Source organism: Epinephelus moara, chromosome 12 (assembly GCF_006386435.1).
Source record: "Epinephelus moara isolate mb chromosome 12, YSFRI_EMoa_1.0, whole genome shotgun sequence".
NCBI classification, from domain to species: Eukaryota; Metazoa; Chordata; class Actinopteri; order Perciformes; family Serranidae; genus Epinephelus; species Epinephelus moara.
In genome coordinates, this window is record NC_065517.1 from 21,231,378 (window position 1) to 21,258,607 (window position 27,230).

The 27,230-nt window shown below is 40.7% G+C and overlaps 1 protein-coding gene across 1 annotated transcript in view; it reads left to right on the forward strand.

Moving 5' to 3' along the window:
* Positions 1-27,230, forward strand: part of rngtt (RNA guanylyltransferase and 5'-phosphatase) — a 144,865-nt gene that overhangs the window by 114,096 nt on the left and 3,539 nt on the right. The window contains exons 14-15 of the mRNA XM_050058235.1: positions 10,833-10,899; positions 25,334-25,457. Of these exons, the coding sequence (XP_049914192.1) occupies positions 10,833-10,899; positions 25,334-25,457 (191 nt within the window). The remainder of the gene's footprint in view (positions 1-10,832; positions 10,900-25,333; positions 25,458-27,230) is intronic.

The window sequence follows — 27,230 nt, forward strand, 5'->3', positions numbered from 1 at the left end:
TTGTTGCAGTGGGTAACAGTGTGAAGTCAATATGTCAACAAGTCAAAATATAACAAGTATCACAATATGATATTAGATATAAAACCAGTATTATCGTGAAAGAGATGATATGGCCCACCCCTATTACAGAGACATTGCTGATCCCCAGAGGATGGCACCTACTGTCTTTGCCGATCTTTTGACATTTTCTCTAGTGCCATGAAGCTGGTTGACATTATTGGTCTTAACAACTCAAACAGCTATTCATTGGATTTGGGACAGGTGTTCGTGGTTCCCAGATAGGGCTGGGCAATATATCAGTATTATATCAATATTGTGATAGTAGATCAGATATCATCTTAGATCTGAGAAACCTTAATATGACATAAGTGTTGTCTTTTCCTGGTTTTAAAGGTTGCATTGCACTAAAGTGATGTAATTCTCTGAACTTACCAGACTGTTTTAGTTAGTTTTAGTTATTTTCCTGTACTCACTTAGTCATTGCATCCATGTTACAGATGATTATTTATCAAAAATGTTTAAATATAGTCGACGATATGGTATTATCGCAATATTGATATCGAGGTATTCGGTCAAAAATATCATGATTTATTTATTTCTTTTTCCATATCACCTGTCTCTGTGCCCAGAGGATGAATACTATTAACTGAGGATCCCTTAACTTTTCCTCTAGCGCCACCAGCAGGTCTAAATATTTACTTATCTATTGAAACATTGCAACAACCATTATTTGCACACAATTTTAAACAGACATTCATTGTTCCCAGAGGATGAATCCTGATGACTTTTGTTATCCCTCTACTTTTCTTAAAGCTCCATCATGTGGTTGACATTTGAGATATTTGCAAAAATATGTCTTTAACTATCAGATGAATTGCCATTAAATGTGGTACAGACATTCATGTTCCCCTCAGGATGTATTGTAATAATTTTGATGATCACTGAATGTGGAAACAAACTTTCCCCTCTAGCGTTTCCAAGTGGTATTATTGTTGTCACAGCTGTGACAAAGGCAGCCGAATCACTCTCTGTTTTCCCCAGAGTAACACCAGCAACACAAGACAAAAGCATGAGTTAATTCTTTTAGTCTGTAATCAAGACATAAAGCAGATAGAAATGGTGCCAGACTGCCAGCCTGGCGGGATCACCAGTCAGCACTTATTTTCCTAGGAGATCGTACCCAGTGGCAGACAGAATTACATAGTGAACGTGAGGCTTATCGGGAACAAATCTAAACGCAGATGGTGCCATTATTCTATAGCCATTACATTGTGCAATCAATATTTGCTTCATAACGATAAGTTAAAGCAAAAAAAATGTCTATTGCCAGTTTAACATCAGGTCAAAATGTTATTTTGTCCAGTTCTTTGGTTTATGACCAAATACGTGCCAAGCTGACAATGTTCCCATCAGCCTCAGCTGCACTTTGTGTTTACTGCTAATTAGCAAATGTTGGCATGCTAACGCGCTAAACTAAAATGACGAACATAGTACTATCTAAACATCAGCATGCAGGCATTGTAATGTTGAGCACATCCGCATGCTGACATGAGAACCACACTGTGCCTAAGTGCAGTCTCACAGAGCTGCTAGCACGGCTTGTAGACTCCTACTGTTGTTTTCTCCTGTCAGCACAATGCACATCTCTTTGCTCTGTCTGCTTTTTCTTCAGATCGGTCTGTGAGTATTGTCTGAGTGCAAGCAAACAGACTCATAGCAGTGAGCTTTCTGGTCACGCTGCCTTTTCCTCCGAGAGCCAGGTGACCTTAGTGACTGTCCCAGCTTTGTAGCCATGAGCCTGCCACCATTCACCAACAACAGACTGAGAGGATCACAGCGGGGCACAGTCAGTCATCCTACTCTAGAGCCAGCCAGCAAGCCAGCTAGTCAGCTTCTTGACTCCTCCCTGTGTGTGGGAGAGCACAGACGATCATTGTTGCCATTTGATAATGTTCTCATGTTTCCCCCGAAAGATGAATTTCGCTGGCAGAGGAGCACTCAGCAGATCTCACTCAGTCTCGGTGTAGGTTTTCAAATCTCTCCTTAGTTACTGTCTGAGAGAGAGCGAGATGGACAGACATATAAGGAGGTAACAACTGTTTATTCATCAGCCCACACAGTCAATCCTTGAGCACATCTTTGTGTACCACAGAGGCATATACAGCCTTGCAAGTTTTATTACCTTCACTGAAACCAAGCACAGAGGTAGACAGTGATTATTGTGTGGCAGGAAGAGTGGAGAGGTGGAAAACAACAAAATGGAAAGATGAAGCAATCCCAGAAAGCCAGCCGGTGCCCCTCCCAAGTCTGGAATTGAACAGAGTTTTGTAAAGATATCTTAAATTATGCATAATTTGAGCCAGCGAGGTGATGAGTAATGGTTACATCATTCATTAGTAGTGATTTTGAAGACCCAGAGAAGGAGTCTGGTAGTGTCTGATTGGCTTGGATTGGCTCTCTAGAGGCCAGAGTCGAGAGGCTTAATGTTACTGGCCTTTCTGCTCTGTCGACTCAATTGTCATTACAGCATCCCGATCCATATATTGTTTGAAGGATCCAGTTAGTCAGTTGTGACTCACGTAAAAGCATCAAAGTGAAGTTAACAACATGTGATCAATGGTTTTATTCTTGACTGTGTTGCCGAGAGAATTCATCTTTCTTGCAACGTCTCATCCGCAGAGCCGCCATGACGTTGGCGTTTGTGGTTCTGAGTGAGAAGATTCAAACAAACATTATTTCTGCAGTGTCAATTGTGAGATGCAAACAGATGCTGCAGAGAAAGACGGGTAAAAAAGACATTCGTTGCACTTGTAGTGCAATTCAGAGAAAGTGGATCTGAGATGTCAAGAGAGCCACTGTGCTTGCAGCATTTCAGCCATCCGCACAAACATGAAGGATGCTGCAGAACAAACATGGAGCCTGTCTTTGGACTCTGAACCGTGAATGGATTTCTCTGTATAGACACAGAGATTTGTGGAGTTGGCCCCCCTATGACCCAGCTGTTTCCAGTTGGCACGACATCACAGGGAGTGTGTTACCTGAACTGCAGCATTACACATTTCATGGAATTTAATGCCTAATTGCTCAGCTGTGTAACAGACTTGTGACAGTTTTTTGGGCCTGTCTTCACAGTGTTTGTTAATCATTATTTATTCATTATTATTGATAGTCATTGGCAGCATATCACAGCTGCTCTTAGTTAAAATACGTAAGGATAATTTTTATTTTTGTCAACATATACATTGAAAGACCAAAACCAACAATGCATCAGTCTGTCACTCAGTAATTAATTGTTTATTTATGTAATGTTAATTTTCATAGGGACAGGTATTTAACATGAAGCAGTGCCACAGAGTCTAAGTTAAAGGAGCTATATGTAAGAAATCTAAAGCAAATAGTCGTAAAATCCTCCTAATATGTCACAGAGACTAAGGAATAATGTTCATATAACATACTGATCTCACCGACAACAATAGTACAGCCAGAATATTCGCATTTAAAAAAAATTTTTACGGTCCGCAAATCATGTTTATGTTTTGAATTTGTGTTTTGGCCTGTTGCGCCACCCACCGCCGTCTACCAGTCACGCAGTCAGTAGAGTCTCAGCATCAGTTACAGTTACGACTGAGCTACAGCAGCACGGCAAGCAGCATTAGCAGTGTCCCGGTACATAGCATTAGCAGCCGGCTCCTCCTCAGCTGTATCCCGGCAGCAGCGTTAGCAGCAGAGAAGCCGGACTTGCTCGAACGGTCCGCTGGAAAACCGAAGATCAAGGACGCGGCGACGCGGCCCTGCCACGGCAGCCGCCCGTGGGCAAACAAATCAGTCTCCAGCGTGCCGCTGTCCAGCAACCTCGAATCTGTAGGGGAGGGGGGGCGGACACGACTCGCGGCAGTATTTTGAATTTGATTGCGGTAACCGTTTTGGCCACATTCTTACATACAGTGCCTTTAATTTACAATTCACACTCCTGAATGGGCCTTTATCCAAACTAGAGGTGTTGCAATTAACTGGTACTGGCAATAACTGTAATATTAAAAAATTAAATATTGATATATTTTTTAATGATGGACATTTGTTTCCCTCTCCACCGCTCTATACTCATATTTTGAGGATAATTTCTTTTATCAAAAAAGGGACTAAATGCACAATAAATTGCACTATTATTGCTTATTTTGAATTTTTCTGTAAATATCGAGATAATATCATTATCATGGATTCTTTTGGCCAGCCTTGAGACAAATACACAAAACTAAACGAGATAATACATCACAAACCGCACAATTCTCAACTCAACTGAGGTTTTTATGGCAGTTTGTGTGCGGCACACGGCCTCTTGCCTGTTTATGGTCGGCCCTGTGTGTTCTTGATGAAATTTTGTACACCAACTAACGAGCCAACAGTTTGTAAGGCTGTGGGGTAGAGGTGCATGCCCTAAAGAAAAGCCCACATTTCTGGTGGGAAGCAGAAACACACCTAATTAAAAGACTTGGATATCAACTGCTTTTGATATCTGCAAATATCGCAATGCCAAGCTTTTCAAGAAGGTGGTTGAAGGAATGAAAGAGGGAGGCTGTGTAGGCATGGATGAATAAGTCGGCCATTGTTGGAAAAACCATCACATTTTGACGCAAAGAAACAAAATGACACAAGCAGTTCCTGTGTTCCACCCGACTTTCCACAGACGTTATAAATGACATCTTAGGGCATCGACCCCTGTCAAACACAGCTCCTGTAAACACTGAATATTCATTTTCATTAGCCATGTAAACATCTTACCTGTAATATTTTCTTTTTAGGAATAAGGGCAAAAAATGTAATATTTTGTGGATGCAAACTTAAGCTGCATTTCCATCAACAACTTTCGGTACGGTACCTTTGGAACCAAAAGTAATCCCTGCAAACGTGTACCAAGACCCTAGATCCATGTTGCGTTTCCCCTGCAGACAGTACTTTTAAATGTAGTAGGGGTTGTTGTCATTCACTGCCCTGTCATCGGCCATGCAGAGAGAAGTCTGTACCTCGTTTATCGTCCACAGAACAGGGTTGCACGCTGACATTTTAGAACAAAACAGAACAGGCCGGAGTGAGAATCTCTCTCGTTGTGATATTTTTAAGAAAGCAGGTTTGTGCATTGAGTCCTTGTTAGGCAAGAGCAGGGGTTTAGTGCTGCCAGAGCGCGCTGGAACTACACTCTGACACGTTTTTTCTTTCAGTGAGGATTAGAGTATATGCAGTTAACATAAACCAGTCGAAATTCAAAAAAATATAGTTTGTAAATGCTTGAAGATCCAATCGTCACTGAAGCATATTTCATCCAAGAGAGACAGAACAAATGGAATGGTCAAAGTTGTCAAACAAAATTAAGGTGTGTTGATTGACGTCCACCTTAAAAGTTGCCAGTAGCTGCCAGCAGTCGGCAGTGAATTAAATTGGGGTTTATTGGTCTGTAGCTGCAAACTATTAACTAGTAAAGATGACCAGGCAGCAAACATCCTTTCATTTTATAGTTATATAGATAAACTTTATTCCAGACTCAAGTCCATATAAAATACATACAAAAACATAGACAATACAATATATAGTTATAGTTTACTAATGTGTGTAAAAGCATGGTATGAACAGTGGTTACATACTGTAGTCCAAAATCGGCCACAGCTTACTCCTAAGCAAGAGTGACCGTTCTCCAGTGACATCAGTGGGCTGCAGTGTTTCTAGCTCCACCTTTTAGTGCTGGATCAGTGTGCTTGGTACCCCAACAAAGGCATGACAAAAAATGGGGGAGGTAAGGAACGCTTCTATTGGTGCCATCCACAACTTTTTACAATAGAAACACAAAAATAACTGTTCTAATGTGTCCTGAACTGAACCAGACTGGTTGGTGGAAGTGAGGCTCCAGGCACTGACAAGCTCCAGATCATCCTGGTCTTTGTGATTGAACTTTCTTTAAAAGATGTTTCAACTTGTGTTTAAAATGATCTCATTCATGATCCAGTTTGAGGTTTGTGGGTATTGAGTTCCACATATTGATCCTCCAAACAGAAATAGAATTTACCATGCTCTTAGACTTCCTCACCCTGTGCACTCAGCCTCAGGCCCATTGTTCCTACCTGAGACAAATACAGACTATACTTTCATTCTCTTAAAATGCAGGTACAGCTGGGCACTGCGGTTTATTGGGGACTGTTTCAGTTGCTAATTGATACACATTTAGAACACTACTGAGTATTAACATCACCACAGTGTGTGTGGCACTGACTCAAAATAAACTACAGTGCAGATGTTGGTGATAATGAAGTCATGTCATCGTGTGCAATGCAGCGACTCATTGATGTGATTTGACGAAACTGGAGGTCTTTGTCACACAGGGACAGGTTATATCAGGCTCTGGCTGTACAGGTATTGTGGGATTTTTTTGACGCTTAAAGACACACACTCACTGGCCACTTTATTAGGTACACTTGTTGAAATGCTCGTTAATGCAAATAGTTAATTGGCCAATCACGTGGCAGCAACTCAGTGCATTTAGGCATGTAGACATGGTGTAGACGACCTGCTGAAGTTCAAACTGAGCATCAGAATGGGTAAGAAAGGTGATTTAAGTGACTTTGAACATGGCATGGTTGTTGGTGCCAGATGGGCTGGTCTGAGTATTTCAGAAACTGCACATCTATTGGGATCTTCACACACAACCACCTCTAGGGTTTACAGAGGATGGTCCGAAAAAGAGAAAATATCCAGTGAGCAGCAGTTCAGATTCAGATTCAGATTCAGAATACTTTATTAATTCCCGGGGGGAAATTGTTCCAATGCTCCGTGCAAAGTAGAAATAGAAATACAGCATGAATGGGTGAAAATGCCTTGTTGATGCCAGAGGTCAGAGGAGAATGGTCAGACTGGTTCAAGATGATAGAAAGGAAACAGTAACTCAAATAACCACTCGTTACAACCAAGGTATGCAGAAGACCATCTGTGAACCAACAACACGTCGAGGCTGAGGCTACAATTCACACAGGCTCACCAAAACTGGACAATAGAAGATTGGAAAAACGTTGCCTGGTCTGATGAGTCTGGATTTCTGCTGCGACATTCAGATGGTAGGGTCAGAATTTGGTGTAAACAACATGAAAGCATGGATCCATCCTGCCTTGTATCAACGGTTCAGGCTGGTGGTGGTGGTGTAATGGTGTGGGGGATATTTTCTTGGCAAACTTTGGGCCCCTTAGTACCAACTGAGCATGGTTTAAACACCACAGCCTACCTGAGTATTGTTGCATGGTTTAAACACCACAGCCTACCTGAGTATTGTTGCTGACTGTGTCCATCCCTTTACGACCACAGTGTACCCATCTTCTGATGGCTACTTCCAGCAGGATAACGCACCATGTCACAAAGCTCAAATCATCTCAAACTGGTTTCTTGAACATGACAATGAGTTCACTGTACTCCAGTGGCGTCCACAGTCACCAGATCTCAATCCAGTAGAGCACCTTTGGGATGTGGTGGAACAGGAGATTCGTATCAAATCTGCAGCAACTGTGTGATGCTATCATGTCAATATGGACCAAAATCTCTGAGGAATGTCTCCAGCACCTTGTTGAATCTATGCCACCAAGAATAAAGGCAGTTCTGAAGGCAAAAGGGGTCCAACCCGGAATAAGCAAGGTGTACCTATTAAAGTGGCCAGTGAGTGTATATTACCGTCTTGCCTCAGGTCATAAAAGTCTTTTATATTTTACCTCTACCCTTAGTACAACATATTGCTTTGTTTCTGACCTTATAAAGTTTTATAAAGAATTTCTAAATCATTTGACATATTGTTCCAGCTGTTCGGTATTACAGGTCTGATTGCATGCTGTTTAAAACTACCTTGACATTTTACAGCAACTTGATTGTTGAACAGAAATCTTGCCTTGTGTTGGAGTCTTGATTTCATGGGTGTTTTGTGTTGTTAAGGTCTCTTGTTTTAACATAATTTGTCTGACCCAAACTCAGGGAAACTGGTGTTGCATTGTAATTGAAGACAGCAGGACTTTTTTAGATACACACGGCCCTCAAACATTCAGGTTGTGAGTGGAACAGCTTGCAAACGACAACAGAGGAGTCTCATCTGTTTCCTCACCTGTTCCATTTGTTTAGGAATGTGGAATTTTACACCCAACACCGAAGTCATAGGTATTAATACACAGGGTTCCTACGCAGTGTGTAAAATTATGACATTTTATTGTAGTAATTTGGTCACATGTATCTTTCTAAAATATAAAATTCAGAATTTCTAAAAAGAAATTGGTCTTACAAAGAGAGTGTTTGTCCTGGCGTTTGGAGCAGGCAGCCAGCGCAGCCAAATTGTTTACTGCTGTGTGAGAGTGCAGGGCAAGAAGTGCGACGTGCCACTGAATGTATAACGGACAAAGCATCTACGCCTGTGTGTCACAGTCTGCAAAACAGCTCTGCCCCAAGTGCCTAGCTGAAATACATGGGGCACGGATGTGACACATTATGTAGGTGGGGCGGAGCGTGTTTTTTTTTTATATATATATATATATATATTATTTTTACCTGCTAGAATAAAAATAGACCAGCAGTGTAGAAACAGCACTGAGCCACACAGTGCCTATGTGGTTAAGTGTGGCTTCCATTGTCAGTGTAGCTGCTCCGTTATAATAGGCAAACTATTCTGCTCCTCCGCTCTTTTCTGGTCATTAAAAACACACCAGACACCGAAATTATCACAGCAGAACCCAAGCGTGGGGAAAGTTAGTGAGCAGCATTCCACTGAAAATCGGCACACTTTGACCACTTCACCATCCAGTGTGAACACAGCTTTAGTTTAGTTACTCTTTGGTCAGAGAGGAACTTGTCTGGGTTTGGTGTTAGTTGATTTGTATGAGCTACAGTACTGAGCTACAATCTTTTGGCAGTTATTTAGCAACATACTAACAAACACTGAACAAAAATTTGGAGAAAACCGTCATTTCTACAGCAGTTTTTTTCACAGGTTTAAGGGGTAATTTACGAGCATACACTTATTGATCATCATTTGAAAAGCTCAACATCTCTCTCAAAAATTGTTTAATTAAACTTGTGTTCTCTCACAGAGTTGGTATCTCTGTCAGAGAAAACTGATCTGAGTTCAGACTGTTTACTTACAGCACAGCTACACTCACAGATAACTCAGCCTCCTACCTGCCTGTCAAACAGCATCGAACCATAAACCTTCCTGAGTCCCGACTGAGTGGAGTCCTACAGGGATCAGTTGTGAAGTCTGGCTACAGGTGGCTGCTAGCTCCACTGCCATTCAGCAGCTTACGAGCGGAGCTAACTGCTAACAGCCATCGCAACAGCTCCACCATCCACAGTCAGACACACACGGCTGACTATTCACTGCTGGATTACGGCTCACAGCTTGCACCAATGGCTGACACTGCTTCAGAGTGAGTGTTTTTGATTGCTAGCGAAACATCCTGCCGCAGGCTATTTGCTAGTGTTTGCCAGCCTGTTGCTCCTGCGGCATTTGACGATGATTACAAGCACAGTCGTTCTCTGCTTTCAATGTCCAGTAGTTCACCACGTCTTGGTTTTCTCCACGTTTCGTTTCGTCAACGAAAATGAAAAATAAATTTCATCTTATTTTTTATTATCAAGATCTATTTTTAGCTCGTCATGGTCTTGTTTTCATCATGGAAAAAAGGTCATCAACGAAATTAACACTGCTCCCATATTTTAAAAATTTAGGTAAAAGATCTTAGACTTCTTTTTGCACACAATAGATGTATTTCTCTCACATTTGGCGCACAAATTTGTTAAAATTCACTTAGCACTTCCCTTTTTACTAATGAATTCATCCACCAGCCAGGTGTGGCATATTAAGATGCTGATTAAACAGCATCATTACAACACAGGTGTTCCCTGGGCTGATTACAGTAAAAGGCCATTCTATATTTGTCTGTTGTGTGCATATAAAAAGTCTGAGATCTTTAACTTAAACCTGTGAAAAATGGGATTTTTAAAACCATTTATTTGCATAATAAACATCTAGGTCTGCACGTGACAGTGTCCACCACTGCATGGCTATTTGGCTCTCTTAATGTCTACTGCTGCTTCCTTCCTGCTTGTGCGAGCTATCATTACTTCAGAGGGGGGCCATGGTGGACGGGGAAATGGTCTCCGATTTCAGCTCATGTTCGAATCTCTGAATGAGGTGCTTCAGACGACGTATCCACACTGTTGTTTAGCTGTCAGTTTATCTCAATAGCCCCCCTTATTTCCTCTCTAAAAGTGGATAACTAATATGAAAGCAGCGCTGGTACACTCAGTGCTGACGGCCGACATAGTGTCTGGAAATAACAACGGGGGCACAGAGGAGGTGTTTTTCGGTGGAGGGAGGTAAAGAGTGTGATTAAGACATCTGCTGGGCGTGATCTCTGGGATGAGACACAGATACTTCACAGACACATGTTCACAGCGCAGAGATATAAACCCCGAAATAGTCAGAGTTAGCCATGCTGAGGGCTCACAGTCAGCTCACAGACGGAGATACAGTACTGTATAATGACCTTGTGTTCAGTGTCTATAAATGTCCCACAGATTTATTTTCTCCTTGGACTCTGAACGTGCCCATACTGTAGTTCTCCCTGTAAGTTTAGAAGCATGAAGCTGTGCAGAAAGACAGAAGGGTTGAGAGAGGTGTAATCTCACATCCCTGCTGTTCTGTTACTAGCTGGAAAATGGAAGCGCTGTAGTGATTTTGTTTTTTCTTTTTATTGCACCGTCGTTACCACTCAGATACTCTTGTGTTGAGGGTGTTAACCATGATCTTTTTGTCTTTCTAGGCTGCTGCCACAGACTGTCGGCTTGCTCTACGTCGGCAACTATGACAGGCCCTTTGCAAAGATGAAGGTGAGAAAATAGACGTGTTGCTTTGTTAAATTTATCTTCGTGCCAACAAGCCAAAGCCCCCTGTGCTCTTTCAGCTTCCCTTTAACATGGCACAAGATTTTAGGGTTTATTAAAAGGGGCTGAGTTTTTTCTGCCAAGAATAAAATGAAGGCTAGGTTGAGAATAGTATCAGTTTCATTGCTCTTCTCTTATTTGAAACAGGCTTATAGTAGGGACAGATCTTAATTATGAAATTTCTGTGTTTTATGTGTTTATTTTATCAGATTTTAGTGAAAACCTTTCCTGACGTTAATGCAAACTTAACACTAGGGCTGCCCCCGACTAAGAGATTTCCTAGTCAACCAATAGTTGTCATTTAGGGCCGACTAGTCACCTGCATGTTCACAATGTTAATTCAATTATTAAATGATATATTTTGGGTGTGGCAACACAATGGTTTGAGTTGAAGGTGTGAGAAAGAATAGTATCAGTAACATTGTTAACACTGTGCTACATTACAGAGAAATACAAAACCGTACTAATGAACCTTCATTAATATAGGCCTATATTTTATCTACAAGTGCACGTCACACACTGAGCGAGCCGCCTGTTAATGACGCTGTGGGCTAATGGGCATGTAGCTACTTCCATGTTTCAGATGATACGTCATGTTTGTAGTCGACCAGTGAAGATGAGTTTACATATCACCTTGGGTTCGTCCTTCACCTTCTCAAAATGATCCCACACTTGGGATTTCCTGCCCGACATGTTATTAACTAGCCTGTGGAATAACCGCAGGTACCAGCCCTGGAAATTGACGTGACTCCTGTCTGACTGCTGAGTGTGGCCACTTCCTGTGTCTGTCTTTGTCTTTGGTTTATTTTGACAAGATGCAGCTCCTAATATAGTTTAAAAAATTTTTCCTGCGACTAAGCAACCAATGAAACCTTGCCAACTAATGACCTTTCTGGTTGACTAAAGTTTGGTAAACTATTAGGTGACGGCCCTACGGAAACCTGGTTGCCATAGTTACCTGTTTTCTTGATACTATTAAGATAATACATGTGCAGTGCAACAACGTACTCACCACGCTGTTTCTCCAGGTAGGTCCAGAGAACTACTTTTATCATTTGCTAATTATTTACAGTCGTTTCTACTTTGTTTATTTAATGTCTCAGAGACACTGAGGTGGGTGAATATGTCTCTGCTTTTGAACTGATGCAAAGCTGGCTACTATGAACCTTTCACTAAACATACATAGATACAACAGTGTGTTTGTTTCTGATTGTTTACACTGGGTGACCGTGTAAACAATTGAGTGATGAAAAGTGCACAGATGGAGAGTTTCAGACAAACATTTAAACTGCCCAAATATTTTCAGTCTCATTCCTTATTTTCTTAACTTAAAAGAACAAATCATCATCAACAATTAATTCATTAATCTAAAACTAAGGCTTTAATTGGTATTGAAATGTCTTAAATCTGTCTTACAAATGCTAAGACATGGGAAGTAGGATTTTATCTCAAGTTTTTTTCCTTACATTGCATTGTAAAATCTACAAATAATTGGTAACATCAGTTTTTTAAAAATAATTTACCGAATGCCTCTCGTTATAACGTCAGGCAAATCAGAATAGCAGAACCAACAGCGCTTAAATCTAGTTTGTGGCAGGATGCTCAGAGCAGAGCAGAGCTAGTTGTCACTGTTCCCCGGACGACGTGGGGAAGTGCAGATTCAACGGAAACTGGCAATTTAACCAAGACTTTGCAGCATGGCTGAAACCGGTAATGCACACGAGGCTCGTTGTTTTTTATGGAAAAAGTTTATCAGTGTGGGCACGATGGGAATTAAGGCAGATGATCCCACATGCAGAGTAAGAAGCATAAAATCTCTATGTTTATCCAAGCTCTTTTCTACCCTTGTCTGTAACACAGGACAATAAAGTTGTGTTTTATATTACAATTCACATCTGGGCGAAACTGTCCCTAACCTTCGAAAATTGATGTTGGTTTATGTTTTTGTTTTCTTGAATTAGTTGTTGTAAAATTGGTCTCTGAATTTAATTCTGAATGGCAATACAAAAGTCTTCAAAACTCAGAAATCTAACTTGCCTTAAGCTGGAGGAACCCTGGAGAAAGCTTACTGTGGTAATATCCAGACGCAGTGAGTTCCACAGTTTAGGGGCATTAAAACAGAAGTCACTCTCACCGGTACTTTTATGGGACACATAAGGAACATTTAAAAGAAAAGCAGTGGAGGACCTTAGTGATCTGGCTGGAACATTGAATTAAAGTAAATCTCTGACATATGGAGGAACAAGGTCATTTTAAGCTTTATAAACAAGTGAAAACAACTTTAAAATCAGCTCTAACAAGTACAGGGAGCCACTGCAGCGGGGTCATGTGATCATTTTTCCTGTTTTAGTAAAGTCTCGCTGCAGGTTTCTGAACTAGCTGTAGTTTTTCAAGTAATCCAGTAAAATGCTCCACTTCAGGTGGGACAGAGACATTTCCACTTAACACAATGAGATTGATGTTAATGATTTCCTTGTTGCATGTTGTCTGTGTAAAAACACTCCATTGTAGTACATGGGATCACACATCATCAGACCTTTGACATGCAATGATGTCGCCTCAGTCAAGTGTACTCCACAATAACAAGCATCTCATCTCCATTATGGGAGAACAGGCTGTAGGGGAACATGGTAGAGTTATTACATTTGTTCTGTTATTTATATTTTGATGAAAATCACTAATGCTAATACACGATATGGAAATTTGCCACTGTGACTAAATGACTCTTATGTGTGTGTGAGCCTTCCAATAGTTACAGTCACGCTTTGGAAACAGAGAAAATGTGTGTCTCTTCTCCCTCCGGTATTGTCACTGCTGTGCCAGATTCCCATGTATCAGCCCTGGGCTCTGTGACTGAACAAGGTAGTGTCTCTGTTTGCTGCTCCGTCTCTGAGCACCTCTCAGGGAGACAGAGCTGCAGCCCCAGGGTCATCTTCTCTTGGCTTTCATGTTGCTATTTTTGTTATGAAATGTCTTTTACAGTCAGTCCAAGTGTGAATATGCTAAAAAATGGTGATTTCCTGCCAGAGCAGGACTTGAGGTGTGTTTGTTTGCAGCCTGCAGTGCACCACTACAGTGCAGTGTTGATATTCATTGCCTCTCTCATGGGCATGTTAGTGATGTCAGTGTGACGATTAGATGTAATGTGGGGCCCATCCAGTTTCCAGCACATTTGAATGCATTGGGCTGCTGGGGGAGAAATAAATTCAACTTTTCTGTAATTACAAAATGTCGTAATCGTCATGAAAACCTGTTTTATTGGCTCAATTCTTCCAGTTTAGCTGCTGTTGGTACCTACAGGGAATCACTAAAATGAATTTTGGAAGGGAGCTTTCATGATGATTTATCAGCACAGCCTTTCCAAAAGAGGAAATATTATGAAAGAGCAGACCAAATGAGAACTATAACACTGCATGTTCAGGAGTTTAATTATGAAAACCACTGCAGTACCTGATGTACTGTATGTAGATTCACACTTCCACTATAATATATTTGCACTGTATCTCCTTGGATTTAATGCTACTTTCTTCATAGGAAAACAAATGATGTAGTCACAGAAATTCAGCCAGTCCTGCAGCTTTCTTTTGCTTGTTTATCACTTGTAATTATGTTGCAACTGACTCCATTGTAGCATTGCATTTACATTTTCATACGCAGATCCGTTAAATCATGCGTAGTCCTTACAGCTATGCTATGGCTCAGGTTTTATTTTTGTGTCTCCCTCTTTTATTTCAATCATTATTACTGACCTATTTGACCTACTGTGCTTGCCATAGTCTCAAACAAATAGTTTAGCATTTCAAGAAATTAGCATATTCTCTTTCCTGCCTCAAGTTACCTTGAGAGAGGCTGTCATGTCTGTACAGTAAACATGGAGCTGGAACCAGCAGCCAGTTAGCTTAGCTTAGCATAAAGACCGGAAACAGGGGGGAACAGTTAGTCTGGCTCTGTGTGAAGGTAACAACATTTAATTTTCATTTCATTTTATTTACACAGGGATTAAAAGTAACATTGGGTGTTCAAGTTAAAACTGGCCTGACTCGGTTAAAACTGGTTTTCAGCACATTCCTGTTATGCAACAAAAACACATTATAGTACAAAATAAAAATATAGGCAGCTACATAGACAACGCAGTGGAGTGGAGGACTTAAGTGGAGTGAGTAAAATGGGATATGAGGTTTAAATCAGTGGTTGCAGGTATGTCCTTCCATCAGATATTGTGTGTGTGAAATGTGTAATAGAGGTTGTTGCTCTAATGTAGTGTGGGAATCACCTACCAGCACCTATAAAGCTCACGAATTGACATCTTATATCTGTTTTGTTTAATCCTCTCCCACACTGTGTCCAAATTACATACTAACATGCTATTCAGTATGCTGCAACAGTATGTGAGACTTTTTAGTATATTCGAAATCTAACTAAGAAACTATTAGCACATTAATTAATTGTATACTGTTTCTAGTGAAATATTTCAATATGCAAACACTGGACACTACACCAGCATAAATATCCCACAATGCAGTTTGGTTGTGATGACAACGTTCATGATAACAGGCTGTGATCAAGACAGCTCTGTGATGTCAGTAAGTAAATAAATACCTCCCTAGAGGTGAATGACTTTGGTCGTGAGTCTGTATTTACATATGTATAGCTTTTTCCCTAGATGTATTTTCCTTTTATATTATCCTCACTATATTGTTGATTATGGTTATTTGGTCTTTGTGTTGTGATGGCCTGAGTCCCATTCGGAGCTGTGTATGTGGAGTGACTTAAAAATGGGTGTTATTGCCATGGTTTTGCCCTGTGATGTACCATAAGCTTTATTGCTGACATGTTTTTGGATAGACTGATTTTTATTCAGTGTTTATATTGTTTAGCTGTTGCCCAACATGATCATCATTGATTTTGCGAGGCGCCTTCTAATAGGCTGTTTTAGCTCCAGATAAAGTGGTAGCTAATCAAATATTAATCACGATCACAATTAAATGAACATGATCAACTGTGATATTGATGTTTAAAATGCATGCACCGCTCATAGAAAACTCTGCTTGGTATAAAATCAAGCGCTCCCTAATCTAACAGCAGCCTCCATTTTTGAAGAGCTGTCATGCTGCTGCGAGCACACCCTGCAGCAGCAGCCTGTGAAAAACTTTGCTGAGTGTTGAAGCAGCAGACGGGCAAACAAAAATGATCCCCTCCATCAACCATCATCATCTGTTGCCCAGACAGAGGAGAGAACAAATCATATGCAAAGAGTGCATGAGGCATGTGTCTGTCCCACATAGCAACACATACAAACAGCAGTACGATGAACGCATGACAACCAAGAAGAATAATGTCACCTCGCTGAATCTCTTGTCTTTGCTCAGTGTTAACTCAGACATCCATGACAAAGACGCTGCAGCGCATCATTGTACCATGACTACTGTTAAAAAGGAAAAAAAATTATAGCGGCAGATACATATCCATAGGAGATGCAATGAATTCAGGTGAAGAAGAAGTTTCTTTTAAGTCTCATCATGATGCAAAGACCTGTTATTTAGCAGGAACGTAGCACAAGGTGAATAAATGAGTGAATGACTTTATTTCGAGCAAAACAAAAAATAAAACATAGTTAACATTAACAAACACGCTCGAAAAGGAATAGGAGGAAGTGTACACTAATCCTACCCCCTTTTCAGTATTCATGTCTCATTTAAAAAAACTTATTTACAGCCATTAATATAAATAAACAACAGTCTTAGATAGTAAATATACTAAGCCCAGATAAATGAGTAAACCAACCCATTAGCATCACCCCTCTTTGTCTGCATACCTCCTAAATATGCTCTGTCTGTACATCTTTTTAAAGTGCTCTATAGTTGTGCTTCTCTTTTACTCCTCGTATAACCTGTTCCATAAATCCACATCACAACCTGAAATACACACATGTTTAAAGGTTGCACAAACACAATGTTTTTTTTAGATTTAATTGAATTATATCTCATATAATTAATATCATTAATATATAAAAGAAACAATTTTGGTCCCAGTACTGACCCCTGGGGTACACCACAAGTTATTTTAAAACATATTGATTTATATTCACCCATTTTAAAACTTTTTAACAAATTCCGTGCTATTCCCCTGATGCCTAATTTGTCCAATTCTTTCTGTTAATATGAAATTGAAAGCAGTACTCTGTTGATTTAATTTTGGGTAAAAAGTTCTGGTACACCTTTATTTATATTTATTTTGTTGCAAGAATTTGTACATTAGCAAGGATTTAGCACAACATTGGGAGTGAAAGCAGTGCTCTGTTTTGAAATCTGGCAGTGCAATATAAAAAATTATTTGTTTCTAAAATCAGTGAATAATCATCAGAAATAACTGTCACCTCAAAATTGATCAAAATAATCGTGATTGTAATTTTGGCAATAACCATGGAGCCCTCCCTATAATTAGACATGTCCTCCCTTTTGGGAATCTCAGCAGCTACTTGTTGAGCACAGTGTTATTGAAACAGTAGAGTTGATGGCTGAAGCTACAGAAATAAAACCCGAGTTGTGATAAACCACTTTTTACTGCTCTTCAGTTCTGGTATCATTATTTGAGTTCTGTGGGGTTTGCTAAAGCCTGGTTAGAAGTAATCGCTATTGATTCCTCATTTAGGTTTAGTTTCACTGCTTCATGGAGTCAGCTCCCTGCGCAGAACTATATGTGGCCTGTGAGCACAGCTCATTAATCATAAATAATTTGAATGGAGCCTGGCAGATGTAGTCACCAGAGACGGAGATAAGAGCAGCTCTCTGTCAAAGACCAGCCGCTTTGATGAAGCTGTGAGAGTTTGGCAGTGTGCTCTCCACCTGCTGAGTGCTGAAATCCCTTTGACTGTTCCCTACCATCGATGATTTCCCCAATTTGTACGACTCTGTGTGCATCATTAAGTGAGAGTGAGAACAAGTATTTCTCTGTTTAATCAACAGCACCATTTTCGGATTGAGCTGCAACTAAAGTATCTCAATAACTTAAATTTTTCTGTTCATATTTAAGATCTTTGTTGCCCACAGCTTTTTGTAAATTACACGAGATGTGGGTTTGAGAACCATGAATACTGTCATGAATACTGTGAGTAATTGAACGCGCCTCCCACTGAAAACACTTAATCACGCTGCACAACAAAACAAGCTAATCAATTAAAAGTTTGGGAGGTAAAAACACAATTCTCTGGGTAGTTATTTTCTTTATAACTACCGATTTGATACTATACACTGGTTTTATGCCTACTTGCCTCAGTTGCACATTATTAGCTTTTTTTCCTCCTCTGAAATCTCCTCAGATGTTATGTGACAACTTGAACTTGTGGGATAATGATTGGTAATGTATAGATTCACCAGAGACCCGAGGTTGACGTCATATAATGAGTTCACGTGGAGTCGCTGAGTCTCCCATGTAAGACCACATATGGCTGTAATTGGCCCCAGTAATTACGTTGTCGCTAATAGAACATGTGAGGGGAATATTTTAGCTGTGCAGTTCACACAGTTTGCTGAGTCACTCAGCTGAGTTGTGTATATTTTACGAGGAGCTGATATTAATGTACAGAAGACACATAATGTATTCTGTTTGAAAGCATATTAAAGATTGAACATTAGTTTTCGACACCGTCCATCAGCCATGTCGTTCCCTCTGGGGGACTGTTTGTTCATGTTCCTGCTTTTGCATCTTATATCCTCTCCCCCACTTATATATTCTTTCATCCACTTTCTCGTTATTAAAATGGACCTGAGCGCTGCCTTGTCGCAGACCTGCGGGCCGGTTCTGATTAAGTCTGGAATGAAACAAAGGCAGGGTCATTCGGAGAGCAATGTAGGGGAAAACAAAGCAGTTATTCGAGGAAATTACAAACTTTGAATCTTTGCTCATCCATGTCGCCATCTCTACGAAATTCCTGTAATAAACTGTAACACAATGTACCAGTACGACAGTCCCTGCAGAGCCTAGTATTTGATAAAGAAGCAGGTTGCCCGTCTGTGTGTGCAGACTAGTAAAAGGTCATATACCTCCAGTCATCCGTAGCTGTTTGCTTTGGTCCCAGTTTCTGCTTTGCTGCATGATTCAGAATTGATGCTGTATTTGTTTAGTGTTTCCCAGGGATGAAAACTCTTGGTCCTCTTGTCTCTGACTGCATTTATAATGTTAAATTATATGCTGATTCAAGGAATTGACTTAAGGTTTTTAAGGACATGACCCCGTGCCTTCAGGAAATTGCGCGGCTGCTTATTTGCTTTCTTTCTGAGCCTTAGATAGGACGATCAATACCACTTTCATATCTGTACACTAATTGTGGAGTTATAGACCCAGGAGCTAACAAGTGCAAGCAGGAGGACACGGGTATCTGGGCTTTCTCCAAAGTTCATAATTACATAATAATAATAAAAAAAACAAAAAAACAATCGGGCCAGAAGGGAATTTGAGGTGAGTGAACTTTGTAACAGTTCAGCAGTCATAATGCAACTGCCTAAAGACCACAGTGCCTTTTTATTTTTACATTTCTGTTAGTGTACAAATTAAGCAAAGGAGACATATCATGTTAATTAGCGAACTTAAAGGCCTTTACACACCGGGGCACACTTGATTTTCCAGTCCATCTACATCCCAACCCTCACCAGAGCTTTGGGTAGTGACTGAAAAATGAGATTGTGGATACAATAGATTATAAATGATGAATGTAGCTATCGTGACATCACCCATAGGTTTGTGCCCTGCCATTCTGAACCCTCTGCATTTTGGCCGTCGCTATCTTGGTTTTTTGGAGCCAGAATTGACCATATTTGGATGAGAGGCTATAGCTGTGGAGGAGTGAGGGGTGGATCTGACTAAGAATCCAAGGACACTATCAGCAGACAGCCTGTCACTCACAGTGGCCCCGCCCTTAAATATGTATTACTTTGGGCCTTGATAAAGTGTAAACAAGTGAATTATAAAAAGTTCACCCCCTGTACAACTGACAGTAATGCTGAAGTTACAGTGTAGCTGTAGAGACTAAAATGGTTTTTTTTGTTCCAGGCTGTAATTGTGTCTATTTCTGCTGTGAAGCTGGGCATTTTACCATGGCGCTTTACGAGGATTGGAGCCAGCCTCAGGTGTCCATTCAATGAAATGCAGTTTTTGGCATTTCCGTATCGGATTAATTTTTCAGGAGGTTGCCACTTGACGGATACAAGATGCTGAAATGAGTTTCTTCCATATAGTTGCTGGGCTCAGCCTTAGAGATAGGGTGGGGATCTTGAGGTAGAGTCACTGCGCCTTCACACTGAAAGGGACCAGTTGAGGTGGTTTGGGCATCTGATCAGGATGCCTCCTGAGAGCCTCCTGTTAGAGTTTAGGAGAGCCCGAAGGTCAACCAAGAACACACTGGAGGGATTATGTATCTCATCTATTCTGGGAATGCCTCAAGATCCCCTAGGAGGAGCATTGCTTGGAAGAGGGATGTCTGGAGTACTCTGCTCAGCCTGCTGCGCAGGGCATTAATACACTAAATATTAAGTCACTCATCATAGATCGCAGATTTTTGTATTTCTTATGTCCTCATGTGTTTATCCAAACAAGCCATCACTACAGGTATGGGCCACACAAGGGTTCCACACAAGTTGCTGGCAAAAATTCCCAGAAACATGAAAGTGTAATGACCAAGCCTCCAACAACAGTGTCAATTTTGTGGCCAAATGAGGAATTACAACTTCTGGGTCTGTCAAGTGATTCCATTGGACTTTTTTCCATAGACTTACACTCTGGAAAGACATCTGTAAATCAGTGGGCACTTTTGGCAGTGTGCACTCCATCCCTCGTGGAGGATCCTGTACTCTGTCCCACCAGCTTGTCTCCAGTGGGCTTGCTCTGCGGGCCCCACAGTGCAGAAGATCCAGGCAATTTCATGCTGTGGAAATTGAGCTTTCTTAGCTTCATGCACCACTGAGCAAATTTCACAAGAATGAACAGAGCCCTGCCTCCAACACTGTATCCAGTCCTCTTTAAACATCTGTGGTAACGACTACTGCTTTTCATTCTTGTGAATATTGTTTGTACTTAAAGTCAGAACAAACAAGTATTGGAATAGAAAAGGCAGAAAGACAGATCTCTTCTGCTCTGCAGTAGTGCAACACTGGCTGCTAGAGAGTTTGACTGCCAAAGTCCCTGATAACTGGTGGCACACGTGTGCTGCCATAATGAGACAGATTTGGATGGATTAAGCACCAAGTGGTGATGAAAAATGGCAGCCAACATGTCACCCTTCACCAGCAGGAAGAGATCCCAGTCTGTAGCAGCGCGTCCTGCCTGCCTGTACTGCCCTTCACAGTTCTCTGGCAGCTTGCTGCGTCGAGCTTTAGGAAAGCTTTGTGAGTCTGTCGCTCCTTTAGATCGTCTGTTCTTCTCCAAACACAGAAATGTTTGATTTACAGTTAGTCTTATTAATGTGCTGTTTGTCTTCAAACTGAGATCAAAGAAAAATGTGGGGAGAAATCAGCTTTTTGAAATGATGACAGTGAGTAATTAGAGGTATGTTTCAAGGTCGTTATCTGAAATCCAATAACGAGGATCTCACTCCTCTGTCTTCCTTCCTCACACACTTTCTTTGCTTCCTGTGTGATTTCAATCCCCACTGTGAGCCCAGATGCCCCACACTTCAGGATCACACATGCTCTTACTTTGTATCTTAGCGTCTTGCCAAGCACCGGTGCTTTCTTGGCAATGACGGTCACTCTCTGACCTTGGAGGCCACACTGAACCCTGGAGGTCAGCCTCTTTGTCTCCACACAACCTTTCCCTGCTATAAATGTCTCTGTGACGTTGAGGTGAAACAAGCACTATGTAATGACACGTGTGACCAAAGCCAATCTTTGCATTTTGTTATTTCAGCTGCACTTTTTGCTTCTCAGCATCTTCAGCATCTTGAATTTTCCCAGTCTTGAGAATCCTCTCAGTGAGACTCAGTCAGTCGACAAATAAACAACAGATGCTCAAATGTCTTTGACTCATGCTTGATCTTCAGTATTGCGCCATTTTCATATACTTCAGTGATGCTACAGTGTGCTCAGTGCGTAGAGCTGATTTTGTTTTCATGGCAGCGTATGATGTAATAAGTCAGTGATCCTGTGTAGCTTAGTAGGAGGAGCAGGAACCGTTGCACTGCTGTGTTGAGGTCTGCATCATAGAGATACAGACACTCACATTATGTGAGTATCTGTGAACTTATGCTTAAGTAGACTGCAAAAAATCTATTAGATTTAGGTTATTTGAAATAGATTATATGTGAAGTGATTCTATTAAGAACAGACTATTGCTTTAAATCTTGAATCTTAAGATCTTGTCACAGCTTTAGAAATAAAACTGCAACTGAGCAAGCAATTAAAGGGCAGCTAAAGTAATTTTCAACCTGGACCCATTTTCCATGTTTCTGTGTCTTAGTGACTACTGAAGACAGCAATTTGTAAAATTGGTTCAGTATGGAGAGAGACTGCAGCAGCCAACAGCTGTGAGGACAGCTGCGATGTAACCACTCAGGGCAGTAGCGCAGTGTACGTTCACTAAAATTGCTTGTTTTTGCCACTGACAGGCTCAGATTATTATAACTATTATACCTGTCTGATAATGTTATGGAAAGGATCCCTACAGAGATAGATCTTTTGTTTAACCAGAAACAGCCCCAAAATTGCTATCGCCAAACCCACCTGACTCTAAATAAAATGAAATGCAGTCGTAAAATGCAGTTCTTTCTAAGTCGACAGAAACTAAAATAAATAAATAGCGTAAATAAAAGTCACCGAAACCGTCTTAGTTCGTCTTACCACGATCCCAACAACCACCAACTCTGGTTAGGTTAAAACAAACCCTTTATTCACTGAGTTAGATGTGAAAATATGCTGGCTCCATACACACCGTTTTCCCTCGCCGCCTCACTGATGTGCTGATATTTTCACATCTAACTGGGTAAATGAAGAGTTAATTTCAACCAAACCAGAATTAGAGATTGTTGGAACAGTGGAAAGACAAAGCAACATGGTTTCAGCGAGTTTTATTTTGTTTCTGTAAACTTTAAATGAAATGAGTTTTACGATGATAAAATCAATGTTTATTTAAATGGAGTGGGGTGGCTTTTGTGATAGTAGAAATAGAAATGGAAATTTAAAGAACTTTATTCATCCCCGAAGAGAAATTCAACTGTCCAGCAGCTGATAAAACACAACAACCACATTTCCCCTCATCATCAACAATACAGTGAGTATTGAAATAGAGTTAAAGTAATTGCGTAAATAGACATTAGAAATCAAATTAAAATTAAATTAAAATTGCTCATTCCACAGTCCAGTCCAGTTGTGGCTAATGTGAGTGTGTGTGTGACTGGATTCAGGAGGTGTTAAACAGTCTTATTACCGTGGGCACGAAGAATCTCCTGAAACGCATTGAGATGAGCCGACAGCAGTTGCTCCAGTAGGCTGTGGAGAGGGTGTCTGCTGTTGTCCATTATAGCTTTCAGTGTGTTCAATGTCCACTCTCCACCACAGTTCTTAGTGGGTCCAATCTCCTGTCGAGCACTGAGCCAGCTTTTTTAACCAGCTTGTCCAAACGCTTGGTGTTTATGTCTATCAAGCTGCCTCCCCAACACACTGCAGTGTAGAAAAGTGCACTGGCCACCCCTGTGTGATAGAACATGGTCAACAGCTCCACAGACATATCAAAGGACCTCAGTGTCCGCAGGAAGAAAAGGTGGCTCTGCCCTCTCCTGTATTGGGCGTATTAGTGGACCAGTCCAGTTTATCACCCAGGAGGACCCCCAGATATTTTGGGTGTGCACCACCAGTGATATAGGGGCTGTTTCTGGATAAACAAAAAGGACCTTACTCTGTAACGAACACTTTCTTTGTAGGGATCCTTTTCCATAGTACTGTCAGACATTTAGAAAAACAGTCTGAGCTTGTCAGAGGCAAAAACAAGCACTTTTAGCAGATGTAAATTGGCAGCGCACAAATGTCCCGAGTTGTTGCATTGCAGCCTGATTCGCTGCTTTCGGCTGCAGGGCTCTCTCTCAATACCGGACTAGTTTCAAACAGTGTTGTCTCCACTAATCACTAAGACACAAAAACATGGGAAAATTGGTCCTTAAATCAATTAAAAGAAAGCTGGTCTCACCTTTAGATTCTCATTCTCCTCTCATTCTATGATATGGTTTCACATGGAGCATCTTGGGCTACGAACACACTTAACAGGAATATCCCTCTGTTGACACATTACAGTGACTTCAGTATTCTCGTACTTTATAGAATATTCCTCGGTACGGCGTGAGAAGGTGCATTCTTGTATTTGACTGTCATCAGGAAACATTGGGATAGATTGAAAGACATGACATGCAACCAAGGTCAAATCAAACCATTCAGTATGCACCTTAACCAATAGCCACGGGAGCGTTTTGATAATTAAACATAATTTTGAAGCGGAAATGCCAAACATTTGCTGGTTTCCACTTCTCGGATCTGATGATATGCTGCTTTTCACTGTTTCACGTCACTGTTAAATGAACATCTTTGGAACGTTGGCAAAAAACAATAGACTAATCAATTGCTAACTTAAAGGGGGATAAACCGTTAATTAAAATAACACTGATGATGTTAGTTGTGGTCCTGATACAGCTCATAATGCTGCTAGGGCTCTGTACAGTTTAGTCACTGCATTACATGGTTTTTGATTCCTCTCAGGTTAATGGGTTTTGAAACAGTGACTTCTCACTTCCATTTGTGGCCTCCAGATATTTTTAATATTATTATTTATTTATTTGCCAATTCAAACTGTTTTTTTTTCCCCTCTCACCATAGTACATAGTATGTATTTGCTGCAGTCAAACGCTACTGCTGCCCGTATCAACATAATTCATCATGTCGAGCTTAAAAATGTGCTGCATTTTTACTCTACCTTACTCTACTTTTTACTACCTAACCTCATTTTTAACACCAGTCATGATAGGTTATATTTCCATTTTGTGAATTCCATTTATTGCCTCTAAACGTTGCCCTCCGACGCTGCCTGAAGCTTCGCTCTCCCTCTTAAGCACTACTAAAAAGCATCCGATGGTAAGTAGTAATAGCAAAAGTGAATATAATCATTTGCAGCATATTCATATCATGTTTGCGAAAGCTGCAGTTACTCGTGCCAATCATTGTGAGCTGTTGGCAGTCATCAGTGCAGCAGCATGTCTCTAAAAAATGTCTCTCAAAATACATTAGAGGGTTTATAATTTTCACAGGCAGTGGTGGCAGCAGAAGAAGATAAAATTTCACTGGTGTCTCTTTCACTCTGTGCTGTAAAAGTACAAACCATCTGTGTCCTTTCATCTCTCTCTTCACAGGCCACTAAGGAGCTGAAACAGTACGACAACAAGATCATCGAGTGCACCTTCGCCAATAACACCTGGGTGTTCATGAGGCAGAGGGTGGACAAGAGCTTCCCCAACTCCTACGACACAGCGATGGGTGAGGCTTTGTCCTTCTCTGTCCGACAGTTATTTATTAATATCTCACTGTCTCCTCTGTCGGAGTAACAAGTCAGCCGGCGATTAATGGCTCCTTTTATCTATATTTCACATCAGCCTCCTGTCTTAGCTTGATTTCTGTATTGTGAGACTGTGTGTGTGTGTGTGTGTGTGTGTGTGTGTGTGTGTGTGTGTGTGTGTGTGTGTGTGTGTGTGTAAAAACACAGACAGTCTGGCCTTGTGTTTAGTGGCCAAAATGTTCTTTTCAGTGGTTTGTGACACTATGTTTGTTTATCTCCTTACTTTGAACAGAGAAAACAAACACTTGCAACATGATTTCATTTGGGATACGCTGATTTTGAAGTTCTGGGCCAATACAATGTTTAACGTAACAATTTGGCCAATAGCCAATACTGATGTTTTTGTATTGCTGTTTATTTTTATTTATTCACTCTTTTGTGCCGGGGAAACAAAGACATCTAAACTATAAGGGGCTGTAGACAGACCGCTTTTTTGCACCCTCAAACTCATTGCTTTTAACGTAGAGGCACAGCACTCAAACACCAGAGCAATGTTGTCACAGTGCCAATGGTTCCCGAGTGCCTACTTTTTTGTTGCCATATCAAACTACAAACATTATTAATCATAATTAAACAAGTTTCAACCAAAAAATGTGATAAGGTTTTGTACCTTGTCCACGTTTGTATCGGGGTTGGCTGCAGACTGACTTGGCAGAGATGGCTGCCATCTAGTTTTTACATGGATTAGTGTATTGTGGTCTTACTGCCAGTAGATGGCACAAAAAGTGGCCACGAATGAGGACAACAGGTCCAAGTTAGGTAGAATGAAGTATAAGGTGCAGAAAACCAAAAATGTGATGTCCTTATAGGAGGACACAGGGTCTCAGGAGGATATGGCAGTTATAGCTGCTATATGGGGGTGCCGTCTGTGTGAAAGCATAATACCCACCTTAATACGGTTAGCTCTGTCAGCACTGTTGCTGTTGTTAGCACTGTTAGCACTCTAAACTGCGAGCTCTGTTAGCTGCTAGCTGTTGTCTCAACCACCACCATGATAAGCACCCTGTGCAGACAATTCTGGCTCAGACTATGAATCATAGTTAAACTCTACAGCGTCTCTGAAGATATCGTAAAAAGGTTCCTGAAGCCGAAGCAGAGCCGCAGTAACATTATCATCTTGTCTTACTTTGTTGTGCTGCAAACATTTATATTGTGTTCAAAAGAGAGCATAATACAAGTAGTTTTTAGATAGAACTTATCATTCTGCCAGATTTTATCAACTTTGTGATAAAAACTTTTTGATTTCTTTTTAATAGTTGTCTGATGTTAATATACTGATAAGAGTTTTTAATCTTTTGGAGATAAAGATCTCAAAGTTATGTAGTAGCTGAGCTGTTTTTCATTTTAAAGTGTAAAATTAATTTTAGTTTCACAGTTCAGTGAAAGAAAAACAGAGCGATTAACTCAGATTTGATTTTTTTTTTTTTAAAAACAAACCTTTTCTCTCAAATGGTCCTGCGTATGAAAATTGCACAGCTATAACAGCTTCTTGAAGAAACAAATGGAGAAAAACAAACAGAGACGGAGAGAGAATGCAAAACTAACAGTTTTCCACACCACAGTAATAAATGTTATTTGTGTGTAGCATTTCTCTAAATGCTGACTTTACAGTGCTGTACAAGTGGGCACATAAAAGTGCAAATTGAAGTAATAAAAACAAGAAGCACAAGCGAGAGAAAATACATTTAAAGAAT